This window comes from Phragmites australis, chromosome 3 (assembly GCF_958298935.1).
Source record: "Phragmites australis chromosome 3, lpPhrAust1.1, whole genome shotgun sequence".
Lineage (NCBI taxonomy): Eukaryota > Viridiplantae > Streptophyta > Magnoliopsida > Poales > Poaceae > Phragmites > Phragmites australis.
In genome coordinates this window covers 1,351,260-1,369,250 of record NC_084923.1, presented here as the reverse complement: position 1 = coordinate 1,369,250, position 17,991 = coordinate 1,351,260, and the positions used below count along the sequence as shown (strand labels likewise).

The 17,991-nt window shown below is 44.3% G+C and overlaps 1 protein-coding gene and 2 pseudogenes across 1 annotated transcript; all 3 read left to right on the top strand.

Annotated features, from left to right (window-relative positions):
• Window positions 1-1,572: 1,572 nt before the first annotated feature.
• Window positions 1,573-3,007, top strand: LOC133912399 (syntaxin-52-like). The gene is made up of 6 exons (XM_062355104.1): window positions 1,573-1,829; window positions 1,919-2,020; window positions 2,123-2,229; window positions 2,314-2,414; window positions 2,533-2,577; window positions 2,781-3,007. Exons 1-6 carry the CDS (start codon window positions 1,573-1,575, stop codon window positions 2,913-2,915), a joined length of 747 nt encoding a protein of 248 aa, XP_062211088.1. The 3' UTR covers window positions 2,916-3,007.
• An 899-nt stretch (window positions 3,008-3,906) lies between these two features.
• On the top strand, window positions 3,907-4,630 carry LOC133911444 (peroxidase 5-like; annotated as a pseudogene).
• A 7,294-nt stretch (window positions 4,631-11,924) lies between these two features.
• Window positions 11,925-16,293, top strand: LOC133911442 (peroxidase 5-like; annotated as a pseudogene).
• The last annotated feature ends 1,698 nt before the right edge of the window (window positions 16,294-17,991 follow it).

Below are 17,991 nucleotides of genomic sequence, written 5' to 3'. Positions count from 1 at the left end.
GTGAGTGATAATAGTAGTATCATGTTACTGGTGTGATGTTTTATGTGGTGAGTGGTGACAATAAACAAGACTAGAAGAGGTGTTGGAATAATTAGTAATTTTAGGATTAATATAATTCATAAATAAGTCATGAATTCGAATCGATAAACTAGCATGATCATATAACATGAGTATATTTTAGACATAAATAATAACACTATACAAATATCTCTTTCATATACTTAGATGGCATGATCATCGGAAAACAGATCATGAAAGATGAAAAGGAAATGAGAGATGTGATTGAGGTGAGCGTATCAATCTTCTTTGTAATAAGAGCAGCAGTAGGAGATTGATCTCCATTTGGAGAAGATGTTGAGAACGTCGTTGTGTCGATACTGAAGATGACATAGAGGAAGCATATCGTGAGCATTCGCGTCGAGCACTTCCTTAAAACCTTATTTGCCATATCCCAGCTCAGAATCTCAATGATGATGGGTTCTGAAGACCTACTATCCTAATCGCCAGTGCACGTTGACGCATGAGATGAAGTAGTCTACCTGAGGAGGTGCCCGATATGTATATATGGAGAAAAACACAGGTGGTTGAGTCATGCCACGATCGAACTCTCATCCGACATGATTTTCGTATATCATAACCATGTGGATTATCTCACGTTGCAATAATAAAACTGCAAAAGAAGACTGTACTTGCACATGGTACAAGCTGACGCTTGGGATAGCGTATTCTACTTATGGCGACTGTTGATAGATATATATAGTGAAAACCCCACGTTGTTATGACGTGCCACGATCAAACTCTCAACCGACATAAATTTCATATCTCATAACCGTGTGGACCATCTCACGTCGCAAAAATAAAACTGCAAAAAAAAGTTGTACCTGCGCAAGATATTTGACCAGTTTTTGGCAAACCATTCACATAGCGAGCAAGCGAGCATATGTTTTCTTTCTAATCCTCTCACCTACATGTACTAATAGAGTGGAGGACATATCTCTATTTAAATTGGTATCCCTTCATCTTCACTAACAAGATAGGATTAAAGAGGTGCACATCCTCTTTGCATGGTTGAAACTCTGAGGTTTTCAAGAATTATAAATGGTCTTGGCCCATGTATCTATCAAGAGGCTAACATAAAACAACATTATGCTGTGCCGATCTGCTCTGTGAATCACTGGCCTGATTTCCAGTTAGTTACACGTGTGAAAAAAAGGCCGGGGTCTTGCTAAAAGAAACCTGTTTCAACAAAAAATTTAGCACGTGGACGGGCCCACCTGTCATCTGGACAGTGGAAGCCCAAGCCCGTGTTAGTGTGTTACCTCTAGATGGGCCGCAAGCCCGCAACGTGGAGGTCGAATCGGATCTTGGAACCGAACCGGACGCCTCAAGGAAACCTGAATCAACTCGTACTCGTCACGTTTGATCGCGTTCATGGAGCATGCTACTACGAGTATACTCCATTGGTGGATGATCTCTGTTGCACCGGAGTAACTCGAGGATCAATTTCCTTGTTGGGATTTCGCCGAGCGAATCAAGGCAAGAAGAAAGGCAGCATAGCTGCATAGGGCACACATGGCGCGTCCAATTCTTCCGATCACGACCCCGCCCGGAGGTTCCCCTCTGGATCAGTGGACGAAGCGGTTCCGCGAAGCCGAGCGGCTCGTGGACGACGTCGTCGAGCGGATCGCCGAGAGGGAGTCCGTGCCGCCGTCGTTGCCGCGAGAGCTGCAGCGACGGACCGCTGAGATCCGCAGGAAGCTGACCATCCTCGGGACCAGGCTCGACATGCTGCAGGAGGACTTGTCCGATCTCGCGGAAAAGCAAAACATGTTAGTGTCACAATTCTTCTCCTGTTTAATCGATAAGAAGAAGAATTTTCAGAAGGTTAATTAACAAGTCGATTTGACGTGCATCGCAGAAACTTGAAACAGTTGTGCAAGCTAGCCGAGAAGCTCTCCGCTCTGAGCTCCAAGGCGAAGAAGGCGGGTGGGCAGTTCACATTGAAGTACTCCTCGGACAGGTGAATTTCTGCCATCATGCCGTTCTACTTGCAGCTTCTGCTTGATTTGTTTCAGAACCTGTCTGAATCTCGAGCAAAATCTTTATCCTCCTGCATCTTCAGGAATGACTTGTGTGGATCGAGCGAAAAATGCGCAAAGATAGATATAAAGAGCACTGCCGACATGGACAACCGTGAGATGGTCGACTTGCAGAGGAAGGTCATGAAAGGTAGGACTTCGCTTTCTCCTTTATGGTAGTACATGCATTACTGAAACTAGTTTTAGACGTTAAAGTGAAGTCCTTATGGTGCAGAGCAAGATGAGAAATTGGACATTCTGGAGGAGACAATAGCCAGCACAAAACACATTGCACTGGCGATTAACGAGGAGATGGATCTGCATACTAGGCTAATTGTAAGTGTCAGTTGCAGCTATCCTACCAACTGTGGTTCCTGAAAATAGAGCTAGAGCTAACTTCTCCTTTGAGAATTACCTGGTTCAGAACTGAAACACTTCTACATGAACTTTGCAGGAGACCTTGGACGTGGGGGTCGAAGATACAAGCAACCAGCTACAGGTATCTCATTTTCTTGACAATTTCCATCCCTTCCATAGCCAAAGGGATAAAGATTTTTTTTTTTGGGGAAAAAGTGCTAAATAATTTCCACATATATAGCTGATGATATCTCCTTATAGGCATGTTTTGTATATATATGTATCGTGAATTCGTGGTTCACAGGTAAGCTAACATGTTTGTTCATATTCGTTTACATAATGCAGCGTGCACAAAAGAGGCTGAAATATCTGAACACGCGCATGAGGAAAGGCTGTTCATGCTGGGGCCTCGTCTTGTCGGTCACTGCCGTTGTAATCTGCGTTGCAGTAATCTGGGCGCTAATAATGATCAAACATTAGTGGCAGAAAGATCTTAAAATAAGTTATGTAGTCATAAAGTTTCAGATTTGTACTGTCCAATAGACATATTTTCTAGGTTGCTCAAACATTACCAATCGGTATCTTATGTCTTTTACGTATTCCAGTGTATATCTGTACTGCACATAGTCAGAAACCAATATTGATTTGAGCCCTTATTCTATAAACACCTATGCGTTTCTTACTATAAACAAGTAATTCAAAGCCCTGAGATAGTCGAAGAGAGTATTGTCACATGGTACAGTAGAATGGCAGAAAATATAATTCAATGGGGGTGGACAGTATTTAAAATACCGACCAGGATGTGGCCGCTGTTTCAGATACCAACCACCCATGGAACCATCTCCGTGGGCGCCATGGACGCCGATAAGAGCTTCTGAAGATGCAGAGAGCTCGCGGAGCGTCCGAAGCTGTTCGCCGGCCCAACTGATAGGGCTGGGCTGCAAGCCGCTGCCGTCAACGACGTATAGCACATGGGTGGGCATGGAAGGATTTTTTCTAATAATAGATAATAGAAGTATAGCTCTTAATCTCTGTACCAACAAGACGGATATATGTAACCATTATACTGCCATCACCTAAACAACCGCAACAAATCAGCTTTAAAAGAAAAGTAAAAACAACAAAGAAAACAAAGATAAATCATCTATCCTTCAGCTTGGAACCACCAAACACTCACTGTTCTAGACGCTTGCTTGCTGCCATTGCTTTCGGTTGACGCTGTATTCCTGATTATTGCTTTTAATATAAGCCGAGGCAATCTCTCTTTAAAAAAAATATAATCTTGACGATTCCCCAAAAGTTTAATATCCATGTCGTCTCGTGCGCGGATGTACTCGCGTTCGCCGCATCGTCGTGCTGGTACGTACGTACGTGTCAGATTTACTCGCGTGCACGCACGTTTGTCATCTTACGTTCTGAGACTGAGTCTATCCTGAGTTCTTGGTGACCATGAAAACGGCAAACCGGCGGTAGACCGTACAGTGTTCCGGCCGGGCGGAGGGACGGCGACGTCTCCGCCGCGTCCGATGCGCAGGCAAACCTGCCTCCACAGAAGGCAAATGTGGCCCCGCTGACGCAAATTTTTGCAAATAATGGGCCTTCCCAGGACGAGATGGTTACGCTTTCAGGTACAACTCTCAACTAGCCCAAGAAGTCCAATAAACAATTTAAGCCGATCCTAGAAGGCACAATAGACAGCCTAATGAAAGCCCACTTCATACTAACAGCTGTAGATCTAATTTGGCTCAAAAGACTTTCTTAACATTTTCTATTGTTTTTGTCGCTGAATTGTGCTACGATTTGAGCAGGAGCGCACACGATCGGCGTATCGCACTGCAGCTCGCTCAGCTCGCGGCTCTACTACTACAACTCCAGCACGAGCCAGGATCCGGCCCTGGACGCCGTGCTGGCGTCGCAGCTGGCGCAGGCGTGCCCGCCGGGGAGCGATAACGTGGTGCCCATGGACGCCGGCAGCAGCGGCTACTTCCAGAACCTGCTGGCCAAACGCGGCTTCCTCGCCTCCGACCAGACCCTGACCACGGACAACGCCACCGCCGCGCTCGTGGCGCAGAAAGCCTACAATCTCTACCTGTTCGTCACGAGGCTCGGCGACGCCATGGTCAAGATGGGCGCCCATTCAGGTGCTCACCGGCAGCGACGGCCAGATACGAACAAACTGCAGGGCTGTAAATTAAGCAGCATATTTTTTGCTCCATCCATCTTTTTTTAAGCTTCTCCGGTGTTTGCTTCTCAAATGTTAAGACGCAACTGAGCTAATACTATTATTATACTTCCATTACGCGTGAGAATGTGAGATCGATGTGTATATGCATGCAGTTTCTCGAAGATGCCTTTAAAAAAGAACATTAGGGCGGTGCCTGGAGCCTGGAGGCATCAGATTTGGCATTTTCCGATGGGTGGGAGATTGGCCACGCTGCCAGCGCGCGTACGTATTTTTGTCATGTGCCGAGCAAACTCGGCCGCATGCCTAACAATATATGAATCTGATGCATAATTAGCACTGAACCGGAGAAAGAATGCTAGTTGTTTACAAACTAAGTTAGAACGTGTCTTGATTTATATGTGATTAGTGATTAGTATTGGTATTTATTTGGTTTTATGATTTTTGGTTTTGTATGAACTTTGATATGCTGATTTTGGTAAATTCGGAACTTCTGGTTGAATATCCGATGTTTAGAGCTTTTGTCTCGCCAAAGCTTCCGGTGTTTAGTTTCTGCAGCCAAACTGTAACTTTTGGTCTAAAATTAGAACTTCTGGTGTTATATTAAAACTGAAACAAAGAGCCCTGTTCGGATTGAATTTGGAACTTTCGGTACTGAAACTTCCGATTTTGATCCAGAACTTCTGGTACCTAAGTTGGGTTCTCGTGCTGCACTTTTTCCTTTAGAACTACTCAATCTGGAACTTTCAGATCCTTACCGAACCTTCCGAATTATTTCTAATTTCCATCCCGATGCTCTTTTTTCGCTCTCAATCCGGATCTTCCGATATGCCGAAACTTCCAGATCCAATTTGGAACTTCCGAGTTCATCTATTCCACAGTGTTTTTGCGTTTTGCATTGCGTTTTATTGTGATCTATTTTTTGAGATACGTTAGGTGATAAAATAGAAAAATATCATACGTTTCGAAAGAAATTATTAACATGACTATTCGCATCTCTAATCAACGTTGTCGGTCATACAGAAGCAGAAGCTAGGGATGCAACAAAAGCGAATCCAACTTTGCAACGCAAGCCAACGAAATGGAGAGTTTGTGGTTGGCCAGAGCACAAGATAAGGCTTTCTTAATAAAAGATGAACCTGAGCTCTTTCTTCTTCTTCTTCTTGTTGTTTTTTAGTTTTGAAAAAAAGAAAAAGATGGAGCTGTGCTCTACGGACTGATTCGAAGCATAATGCACCGTTTAGGCGCCAATTTTTTTTAGACGAGAAAACATTCTCTACTTCTATTGAAAGCAAAGTTTAGACGCCAAATTGAGACGGAGAACATGAGATTTCAACAATAACACAAAACTGATTGCTGATTTGATTTTCAGCAGAGCAGCCAAGCTTGAAGCTTCCTCTGAGCTCTAACATGGGTCCACTTCCTGGAATTGCGGTCAAACCGACAGCAGTCCATTGATGATACACTGATTGATTGGCTCTTAATAGCATGTTTTCTCAACGCGACTGATGCTTGTACCGAACACGACCTGCACCTGCATGTGCAGGCACTATTCGCCATGGACCCTGGTAGTAGCAGTTGGCAAAAAAAAAAAGTTTCCAAATATATTATATCCAGTTTGAATGGAAGACATCTTTTAGACAATATTATTTTCGATGTTTCTCACTTATCATGAGAGGGTTCAAGATTTTTCTGCTGACAGTACTTAGAATAGTAACTTGGCTAAGCTTTTAGGATAAAGGATCAAGGAACGTTCCTACTTCGTGCTATCTTTTTTTTCTTTTTGGGAACTGAGGTGAGATGTATTACTACTTCCTGCTCTCTGTTGTGAGCTAGAGATTTACGATCATGATCATTTACAGGGAAGGAGTCACTACAGACAATCTATAATAACCTGCAGCGGTGAGAAATCTTAATCATCCGATTCATGATAAGCGTTTCGGATCGACGGCTACAAATAGTATTTCTCTACCTTAAATCTATCTTAATGCAGAGAATTTGGATCCAGAGATTTAGACTTCACAGGATTTTAACATCAGTGTTCAGAGGTAATTTAGTGGTAACTTTACCAAGAAACTGCATGAACCACCCGCCCCCTGCTCTGCATGCTTCCTTTCGGTAAAGTTTTTGCACGGATCTAATCTAAACGTGGTGGACTAGTGGCGCTTCACCTTATAAAAATTGCGCGACTCGAGAAAGCTTCTCGTCCTTAACGTGGAAGCCACTCGAATCTAGCCTCTCTTTTTTAAATGCATGCCTCATCTTCGAGAATGACAATTAGATGAAGTAAATATATGTTTTATAAAAAAATTTATGATTTTCTTCTATTTTATTATTTAACACGTCTCAAAATATTATACGGAAGTGAAAACTTAACAAAGACATGTTACACCAAAAGATTATAAAAAAAGCATGACTCTTGTGGTTGGATTTTGAACACTAGTTCTATTGATATCCAATCCATATGTCATCACACACAAAAACTTGCAACTAAAAAGAAACACTTCGAAATAAAAAGTTACCAGTGAAAAAACTCTCTAAGTTGATGATTTAGAGACAAGAGAATTTAAAATCCATTTATATATATCTGTATGTGAATTTTATACCTCCAGCAATAAGAAGAATGACTTTTTAAGGTAGAGAATTTTTAGCTTGACAACCAAAACAAAAATCACAAACAAAAAAGGTAAAACTAGCAACAAAGTAATAGAGCTAATAGAGAAAAACTAGATGGAGGTGAACACAAGCATCGGAAGAAACAAATACTTCATTTCTTGCAAAAGCCAATACTATTTTTCACAGATTATAAGATATTTTTCTCTCAAAAAGCTCACATATTATAAAAGCTAAGCTCTCATCTTTTTTTTTTCTAAAACCCTACAATATAAACTCAAATGATTGGCTCAAAGTTACTACATAGCCTTACTCCTCTATTTATAGATCTAGGAGGTAGTTTAACTCTTAAATTTTTTTTTCCTAAAATACCACTCCCTTCGAATAGCTAAATAATTACCACCAAGGCATTTTGGTATATTTTACGCTTCATTTATCGAATGATCATGTCTTTTTTATGACTTAGCTTCTCCTTAATGTAAGCTTCTTGATGCCACGTACCCTTCATCCTTCTATGATTTTGAGATCAAACCGTGAAACTATTTTACACGATTCTCAAAACGTAACTCACTGCCACTTGTTTACGCCTTAAGCAAATATCCCGATGTCAACACGCGTACTTCATCTCGCGATCTTGACCACGGCAGGTCTCTTTCGCTTCCGATCCCTCGAGCCGTTTTATTATTTGCATCGGTATCCCCTTCGCTTCACTTTGCCAACATGCCATCTTTATCCACCTTCGCACGCTTTGCTTGACCTCCATGTGCAAAGTTAGGATCACCCTTGACTCTATCTGGCCTCCTCGATCATCTGACACCAAGCACCCCGCTTAGCCCTGATCATCTCATCGTTGACTGCCAAGTTGCATCCATCATCTGCACAACACTAGATAAACAAATACATATCTTCAACTCTATTATAGATTAGTCTATGATCAAAATTCTCAGTTAAAATATATCTAAAAAATTGTGGACGCCGGATGATTCGTCGGTCACCCAACTGAGCGTCGGACCATCGGCAGATGCAAGTCCTTAATCAGGTTATTTGCAAGCTCTTTGGACAAAATAGTCTGGCGTGCACATCATCTCATCATCGGACCATCCGGCATGTACATTTCCACCAAACATCTGAAAAAATTAGTCCAACGTGCATGTCTCTCCATCATCGGACTATCTGGCATGTACTTTAAATTCTACTTTTAAGTTGAAATCCTCTGGCATGAAACTCATATGAGCGTCGGACCTTTTGGTGTGTTTACTTTTTTAAGCACTAGACCATTCGGTGTATACATTTTTTCTAGACTCAGGGGCAAACACGTCAACTCCATTTTTCTCTACAATTTTGATTAGTCATGATCGTAATTGTAGTGTATAGACATGTTCATGCAATACAACAAATTATTAAATCAAAACAACAAACTTCTCAATCACTCATCATATATAAATCAAAACACATTTTAACTTGATTTCTAATATGCACAACTAGCAAGATGTCCTACGCTAATAGCGTAGCTAGTCTTGCTGTAATATTTTATCACGATAACATTTGATTAAAAATTAATCTTTTATTTTTTGGCTAGTCATTTAGTTACAAAACGCATAAAATTAGAAAATAAAAATAAAAATTATGTTAGTGAAAAAGAAAACTATTTATACTCTAAATTTATATCCGAATCGTATAAATTTATTGGTTTGATTCATATACGTTTTGATCAACTGTTAAAATCGTACGTTAGGTGTAGACAATCAAATCAAAATTAGAAAATATTTGTCTTACCTACGTGTTGTACCTTGCCTACTGCTTATTTGATGCGACAAACTTGAGCTATACAGTGCTTCTTAATCTATTATGTTAGTAAATTTTTTTAAAAAAATTCATTATTTTTATTATGAATTTTAGCTATTGAATAATTGTATTTTACATGGGCTTTTTATTTAGGTTTTTTATAATAATTTAATTTTTTTATAAGATTATATTTGATATGGATCCTTATTTTTTCTATTCTAACTCTAATTTTAATTATTGTTAATTTTATTTTATTTAGACTCTTTATTTAGATATTTTGCTTCTCAAATGGTATGGAAATCGACCCTTACCACAAATAGTCATTTTGGTTAGCTGAGACAATGCAAATGCAATATTTCAAGCACTCGAGAAGGAGATGATCCTTAGCGCAAATGGAGCCATCACAAACATCCCTCATTTTGGCCCAAATTTGTACCAAAATTGCCCACTAATTCACCATTTCAGGCTCGCACCGTCGCACGCCATTGAGCTAGCTCCATCGTTTTTTTGGCATTTGCACTTCCAATTGGTTGCAGTACCAACGCGGTCTAGGTGAATCCGTGCAAACAATTCGGCATTGCACGCATGAACTCAACAGCACGCACTTGGCAGCCTTTAGAAAAATACAAATAAACCTGTCAATAGGCAATAGGTGAACTGATATTTAAGACGCGGAAGAAATAGTCGTCTTGCTGCTCCATTCTAGCTAGTTCGCCTCATGGCCACGGACCCTTGCGGAGTTGCGGTTCCGGCCGTGAAGCGGAGACGCTGCCTCAGGCCCGTAACCATCGGACTCCAACTACATTGCCGTGGAAGGCCGCGCATCGAGAAGAACAGCAACTGCTCGCATGCGCACAAACTGCGGCGACTTACCGGGAGGACTTACGGCTGCCATGTCGTCAACGAGTCATGCATCAAGGCATCAACGCTCGTGGACGTCGTCGCTAGCTATTCACCCCGTTCTCAACGGCGGGTGCCGGTAAGAACACGCCGCGGATTACGTGGCCGATGTCGCTGGACATTTCAGCCTTCAATGTCGGTACCGGGAGAGCAAGAGGAGTCTGCAGTTCCATACGTTCCTACGAGCTTTACCAGTCTCCCAACTTGCCGATCGTGTTGCTTTCCTGAGGTGAACGTGGCTAGCTTCGTCGTAGATCCAGACGTGAGCGCTCACTTAGAGGGTCGGAGCCCGGCGAGAAGGTCTGTATGTCGAACGCGGAATTGTAGTCTTTGACAGCAGGATAATCACGCAAGGGATTAACGGTGAAACATTAGTTACGTATATAGCCCAAAGGGTTACCATATCAACCAATACGCTCGTGCATACATGCATCTAGCAAACCCGTAGTTAATACCTCCCCGCAACGCACTGTGGAATGGGCCACCGCGTGGGGAGGGGACAGCGGTGTGTACTGTGCTCCGCACCGCATCACGTCCCATGCAGGACCGGGAAGCGGTCTATGGATAAGTGATCTCTTTTGGAAAAGTATGTGTTAATATCGGGACTCGTCCGGTCGCTCAGCAGGAACAACATAGCGGCATTGCATGATTGAGCCTAGGTCCTAATTTATAATTATGAATTTAGGTATTTATTAATAGTATTTGATATAGATTTTTTGGTTTTTGAATTTAGCTATTTATTAACCATATTTGATACATGTTCTTTGATTTAATCTAGATCATTAGATATTTATAATAATAAGTGGTCTGTATTCTTTTATTTTTTTTGATTAACGTGATAATTTTGTGACTAAAAGCTAATATAGTGTCTTTTTTCTTCTTAAATAATAATATAATAGATCTGATAAGCCTGCGCTGTCTGCCCCTAACTAACCACACTGTAGCTGTACTCATCCTTGTAACCTCTTTCGTTGAATGCTAACGTGAATTTGCTTTATTCATGGCTCCGCTCCATCCTTAAGCAGCAGTAGTCAAATGAAGCAATCATGCATGCATGCGTTGCATGTTCGATGCCCGTGGATTCAGTACGCGTGATTAGCTGGCAAGATTGCGCAATTCGCGTTGCTGAAGCCTGACGCCCTTCGCGTACAGGACGCAACTGATGAAGAGATGATAGCTCATAAGCATAGGCATTGAGTGCACTGCTAACTGAAGCAACCCCGACATCTGCAGACTACAAACTGATGAGTTCGTCCAGATATACCACACGGGAGGACAGAGCTGGCTTACAATGATGAAACGGCATGAGTGAAGTCTGAAGTGCTACTGTGATAGAGTTCAGAATTTTGCTCATGTACATCAGGAGTTTGCTCACACTGACAAATGAAGCAACGAAGCATTTTCCAGAAGATATTTAACCCGGGCAGTGGTTCTCTGCACTTCAAGACACCATCTCTTGTAGCATAAGAGACTGATGATGTGATTGCTGCTTGGTCGAAGTCGGCATGGGTGAGAACTGACAAGAAAGTTCCATGCCAGAGAAGAGGAAAATAACATTATCATCACGATTGCCAGCTGAGCCCAGCATGCAACTAAGCACCGGCATTGGGTACACTACTAACTGAAGCAACCCGACATCTGTAGACTGAACAGACCGTGCACACTCCGATTTTAATGTAGCTGATGATTATGAAAGTATGAACTAGCCGCAACAATGAAATATTACTATGCTAAAGTTCAGTATTTTAAAAGCAGTACTGCACATTGGTTCTCTCTGTTCTGCCATTCACCATCTCTTTCAGCATGAGAGACTTGATGATGCATTGCTGCTGGGTCCATATGATCTGGGCATGGGTGAGAACTGACAAGAAACTTCCATGGTAGTACACACGGGGAGAAAAGCGTAATCATCAAAGGAAAGTCCAGTTGTCCATCGAGGCATCCATCTATACCCTGTTTTACAGTAGATCGATCAAAACCAAAAGCATGTATCATTTTATAGATGTCATGCATCATATTCTTTCGCGTATCGCGGCCGCCTTCTATCGCCTCAATCATAGCCCAAAAGGCCCCTCTCTCAATTGGCACTCTCTCTCCACTATCCCGGCCCCTCCCACATGAACATGGCTGATGCCTTTGCCTCCCCGCACCACCCCTCCTTGCCTATAAAGCCACCCGGATCGAGTCCCACCACTCCTCGCCATCCTTAGCCGAGAAGCATAGCGACACGGGAAAAAGGCTGGCATCTTCCCTTGTCGCCGCGGCCCGCGTGATTAGCGCTTAAGCAAGAACCGGGCCATTGAGGCAGGCAGGCAGGCAAGGGAACCAGCGGGAAGTCGGAGATGGAGGCGCGGCGCCGTGGAGACGGGACGCGGCTGCAGGTCGCCCTCGCGTGGGTGCTGCTGATGGCGACGGCGGCGAGGACGCGGGCGCAGCTGCAGGTGGGGTTCTACGACACGCTGTGCCCGGCGGCGGAGATCATCGTGCAGGAGGAGGTCAGCAAGGCGGTGTCCGGGAGCCCCGGCGTCGCCGCCAGCCTCACCCGCCTGCACTTCCACGACTGCTTCGTCAGGGTCAGTACATGAATTCCCCGTCGTTCCATTCATGGCACCTACTTCAGCTTACCAACTACGGCATAGAGTACCTTGGGTTGCCTATGTCGCTATGCGCATTGAGGGGTGCGGCCGGGTAGCGTCGAGTGATCCAATGCAACGTGATGCTACTGTAGGGGTGTGCTTCGCTTGCCTGCTGCCTCTGTTCCAGGATATATTCTGCCTTGTTTTTACAGCGAGGAAGCACAGGTGGGCAACGCAGGCATGGTAGATGCACGGGCATGGCTGCACGCGTGGGGTGTTAGAATTTTGACACCCTGTTGGCATCTGCATGCTTGGTAGCTCTGGAAGTAAAAGCTACCAGAACAACTCATATTTTTTTCCGCTGCTTTAAGTACGACGCAGGGCAATTGTACAAATGTTTTTATGCCCCTTTCTTATGAAATGATGCAATGGAAGTTTTTTTATTGAGAATCTTTCTGCATGCGGTGCGGCGAATGCAGGGGTGCGACGCGTCGGTGCTGCTGGACTCGACGCCGGGCAACCAGGCGGAGAAGGACGCGCCCCCGAACACGAGCCTGCGCGGCTTCGAGGTCATCGACAGCGCCAAGACGCGGCTGGAGCAGGCCTGCTTCGGCGTCGTCTCCTGCGCCGACGTGCTGGCGTTCGCGGCCAGGGACGCCCTCGCGCTGGTACGTCAATCCCGGTCTCCATCTCACTCTACCAACCGGCAGCCAGCTGCTTTTTCAGTTGAGTAATAATAATAAAAGGGACGACTCCCAAGTATATAGCAAGTGGAGCTTGGTCTAGGATCACGTGCAAGGAAATGCAACTGTACCTATATTTATTCATCTATTGATTTTATCACATATCTTATTTTTATTTATTTATTTCTTCAATACAAATTTTAACCTAAATAAACAGTTCTAATAAACTATAGATTAATATAACTAGTAGAATTTTCACTTTTTTAAGGCATGGCCGTTTCGTCAGTGGTTTCGAGGTTGGAATATAAAACGGGGGCGGCACATCTCGTAGCCTTTATTCATCGATCGCGCGCAAATCTTTCACAAAAAGCAAGCCCTGCACTGAATGATGCTGCACGTACGTAGCAATCGGCGTTCGGATGGAGGAATCCGGTGCCGCATGGTTACGTTCCAAAGCAACCGCTGGGCACTTGGCACTTGGCAGAGCCATCCTTTTTCTTCATGTACACGTCAGTCCGTAACAGCTTTTTAATCACATGATCGTGTCCCGATCAAAGGTTTTGGAACCGAAAGAAAACCTGCTTCCTTTCCCTAATCTTCTTTTGAGATGTTGCAAAGGAAGGGAGGAAAGGTGGTTGACAGTAATACTCTGAACTTGTTGAGCTCACTGCCAGAGAAAAACGTCGTAAAGTTCGCTTTCTGCGAGCGTTTTGCCTGGAGTTTTTCAAGTGGAAATCAGAAGGTTCGTGTGCTGGGCCAGCGCCAATCATTCCCCAAAGCTTAGGTCCCGATCTCCATGCACAAAGCCATGTTATTCAGCCAAGGGGATGTTCAAATGCCAAGGCAGCTAGTTGCCTCAAAGGCTTCATTAGCTAGGCATTTCTTTATGGAGGCAATCACGGTTCAGTCATTTAATTGCGAATTGGAGTGTTTATAATCTTTGGTGTTTGGACAGGATCAGCTGATTAGAACATGTACTGTGTTGTGTTCAGAACTTCAGATACCGATAGGAAAATTTTGGATACATTATTGGTCATCCGACCGTTGCATCTCTATCATGTTCGTAGTCTAATTTAAAGGTTGTCTTCAGCTGCTATGGATGGGTCCTGTTTCTGGTCAAATTACATTCTGAACTAGGGGTACTTAAGAACTACTAACATTGATATTATTAAGTCAATGAATAATATACTCCCTACATTAAAAAATGTAAGATGTATTTTGTTTTGAAAAATCAAACCTTCATAAGTTTTGATCAATAATTAGTCAAATTATATGCATGTTTACTTTACAATTTTTGTTTTTAATAGATTTGTATTTTAAGTATTTTTAATATGATGTTAATTTATAGCAATTGAAAACATATTATAAAAAAATTAATGATCAAAATTTACTTTTGGTGACTTTTCAAACCAAAATATACCTTACATTATTGAACGGATGGAGTATATCAAGCACGTTGATCACTAAGTAGTTGTCTAGTTGAGCATGAGTTGCTGCAATTCTAATTGGATCAGTTTCTAGTGCCCATGTGGTTAGCAGCTGGTCAAATTAAAGCCACTTAATTTCGTTTTAGGGAGCGTAGGAAAGAAAACTTTCCATTTTCTGCTTGAAAAAAAATTGGCCAGAGGCTTAGAGCTGGAAACGGAACGTGATGCTAACGTTTCACATGAAAAAGGACATAAACCAGCTAATCATAACACCATCAAAAGCTGGCGGTTTGGTGTCCATTTCTCCCGATCAATCAGCAAACTCGGGTGAGGAAAGAGGAGGCCTTGGTCATCGAGTGGGGCACATCAGACTATGTTCATGGACACATTGTTTACGTGGATCCGTCGTGCACCCATGTGCCCGCCGGCACTCCCATCCACACGCCACCAGTTTGTCCCCATGCCTCCAGTTGAGCCGTGTCCCCTGTCACCGGCCATGTGCCCAGTCCCTGTCCTTGCTGAGATAGCACTTGGCACTCGCCGGATTTGATGCAGTGACAAGGGAGACAAGCTACCCGATGTACTGCTGTCACCCTCGAAATTTTATGTTTGTATTGATCTGTATGTATCAGCTGGTGGTCCATGACCATCGATAGGTGCTACATATTGGAGTCAGTAAAACGGAATGGACTGGCAATTTTAACACAACAAGTCAACAACCGTCACATCTGGTTCTGATCGAATGAACTGATCTCGAAGTAGTAACGAAAGCTTTAATTTGTTTGTTTGCGCGATGTTGTAGGTTGGAGGCAACGCGTACCAGGTGCCAGCCGGGCGAAGGGACGGCAACGTCTCGGTGGCGCAGGAGACCAACGGGAACCTGCCTCCCCCGACCGCGAGCGTGAACCAGCTCAACCAGATCTTCGGCTCCAAGGGCTTAACCCAGGCCGACATGGTCGCCCTCTCAGGTAAATACACCGATCAGACCTGGTACCGCGCTCAAATCTGACGAAAAAGCCACGGTTTTCGCTGACCTGTCGCCGTGAAAACGCGGCTGGTTCCGCACGCAGGCGCGCACACGATCGGGAACGCGCACTGCAGCTCGTTCAGCAACCGGCTCTACTCGTACGGTCCGAACGCGGGGCAGGACCCGAGCATGGACCCGACCTACCTGGCGGCGCTGACGCAGCAGTGCCCGCAGCAGCAGAGCGGCGGTGCCGACGGGATGGTGGCCATGGATCCCGTCACGCCCACCGCATTCGACACCAACTACTTCGCCAGCATCGTCGCCAAACGCGGCCTGCTCGCCTCCGACCAGGCGCTCCTCAGCGACCCGACCACCGCCGCGCAGGTCGTCGGGTACACCAACAGCCCCGACACGTTCCAGACCGACTTCGCCGCCGCCATGGTCAAGATGGGCAACATCGGCGTGCTCACAGGCAGCAGCGGCACCATCCGGACAAACTGCAGGACGGCCAACTGATCATCAGCGACGGTTGATGAGTTGGGCCGTGTGATTCAAGTGTACGTACGACGTAGAGTGGTGGTCTGATGATTGGGTTCTATTGATCTGTGTAGAAGTACGTGCTAGCTAGCTTAGCTTAGCTCGTACACCCCTTTTCCGTTCTTTTTCTTTACACTCTTCTTTTATACTTTGTATGGCTCTGTGATATAACTTTATTTATTCTTTTAGCCTGTGTACTTATAGCTACTTGGTTGGAGAACGAGAACTGTACATCTAAGAATTGTGACAATAATGCTCAATAAAAAAGTTACCACAGATTTTTTTAACAAAAAACTACTACAGACAAAGTACTAGAACTCTCTGTACTCTGCTAACCAAGTGGAGAAAGTACTAGTATCAATCAATCACGCTATCTCCGGTGATGATGTGAAGTATTATAGCTATAAATGGGACGAAAATCCATTTTTATTTTTTCATATTTCTTAAATTAAAAAATTATAATAATAGACGCCTTTTTAAAAAAAAATCAAACATTGAAACGGCCTCAGGTTTAAAAAATAAACATACATAGTCATGAAAAAATAAAAAAAATTGGTGGTACAGAGATGCTACCATTTAGCTCTTCAAGAATTGTCAGATAAAAATATGACATGTGCAATGAGTAAAAAAAACGACACATTTCAGTTAAGTACGAGGTGAAATTTAGCTACTGTTCATGCGATTGGTGTGGAAGTCTATTTTTACCATCTTTTGATTTAAGAAATATAAAAAATAAAAAGACACGAAAATCCATCAAAAGCAGCACAAAGCAAGGCCAGTGCCGGAAGGCCCGGAACTTAACATGACTCGCTCCTTTCTCGCGGTGGACGTGAACGCCGAGGGCCGATGCGACCGAGCTTCGAGGAGGCGAGCGAGACGAGCCTGCCCGGTACCGTGATTTCCGTGCTGCCCCAGGCTGGAGACGGCCGGCGGGCCGCACGACTAGCTGCGCGTGTGGTGGCCCGGCGGGTCGAGAAATGTTGATCGGTACGGGAGGCTTAGGGCTTTGAGTTGCGCCGAAGCTACATGCTCGATGAAGTGGGCTGTCTACTGGGCCACAGACGAGCCGAGCTGCGTCATTCTGCATGAACTGGGCTACCTGTTGGGCCACGCTAGGAACTGGACTGCGATTTTTCTCAAAAGGAAAGAGGAAGAACTGTGCTTTGAGCACGGTGGATTAAAAGCGCTCTCGTAGCCGTCTGCGGGACTGCCCGTATGCATTATCGTTTGCCTCTGGTAGTACGTGCGTACTCTGAAGTCTGAAGCAGGGCGTTCCAATTCACAAGCTGCAGGCTTCAGCACGGAGCATCTACCGAGTCCCCGAGCGCAGAGGATCACAGACGTGCGATTTTTTTGGACGCCTCTCAACTAGGTATAACACTATAACATGAACATGTGCACCCACCAACTTCATATGCATGGACACAATCACACCTAAATCTACACACTACACAGTTTAGACAATTACGTTTCTAATGAGATCAACAAAACCATTCATTTATTTTGTGGTGGAGCCCCCGATGAGACACTCTCAGGCCGATCCAGGATGGATGGGTAGGCTGCCCACCAACACATTGCCACTAAGCTGACGGCTCGTTCTCAGACGGCACGATTTTTTCTTTCCTACCCACCCACCATGCCATGGCCCACTCATGCATGCAGCACGCTTCGTGAGAAAAATGCGCCCGACTACTGTGCAGCGTGGAGTAGTACTGTGGCCGCTACAGTAGCATAGCGTACCATGATCGATCGATGTGGTGATCTCCTGTCCCACACTACACACGCAACGCCGCAGAGAGACAGATCTATACACACACGCATGATTCGTCATGGAGTAACATGTCGGATCGCCGCCGCGGCAGCCAGTAAAAGTGTCGCCTCCCGCG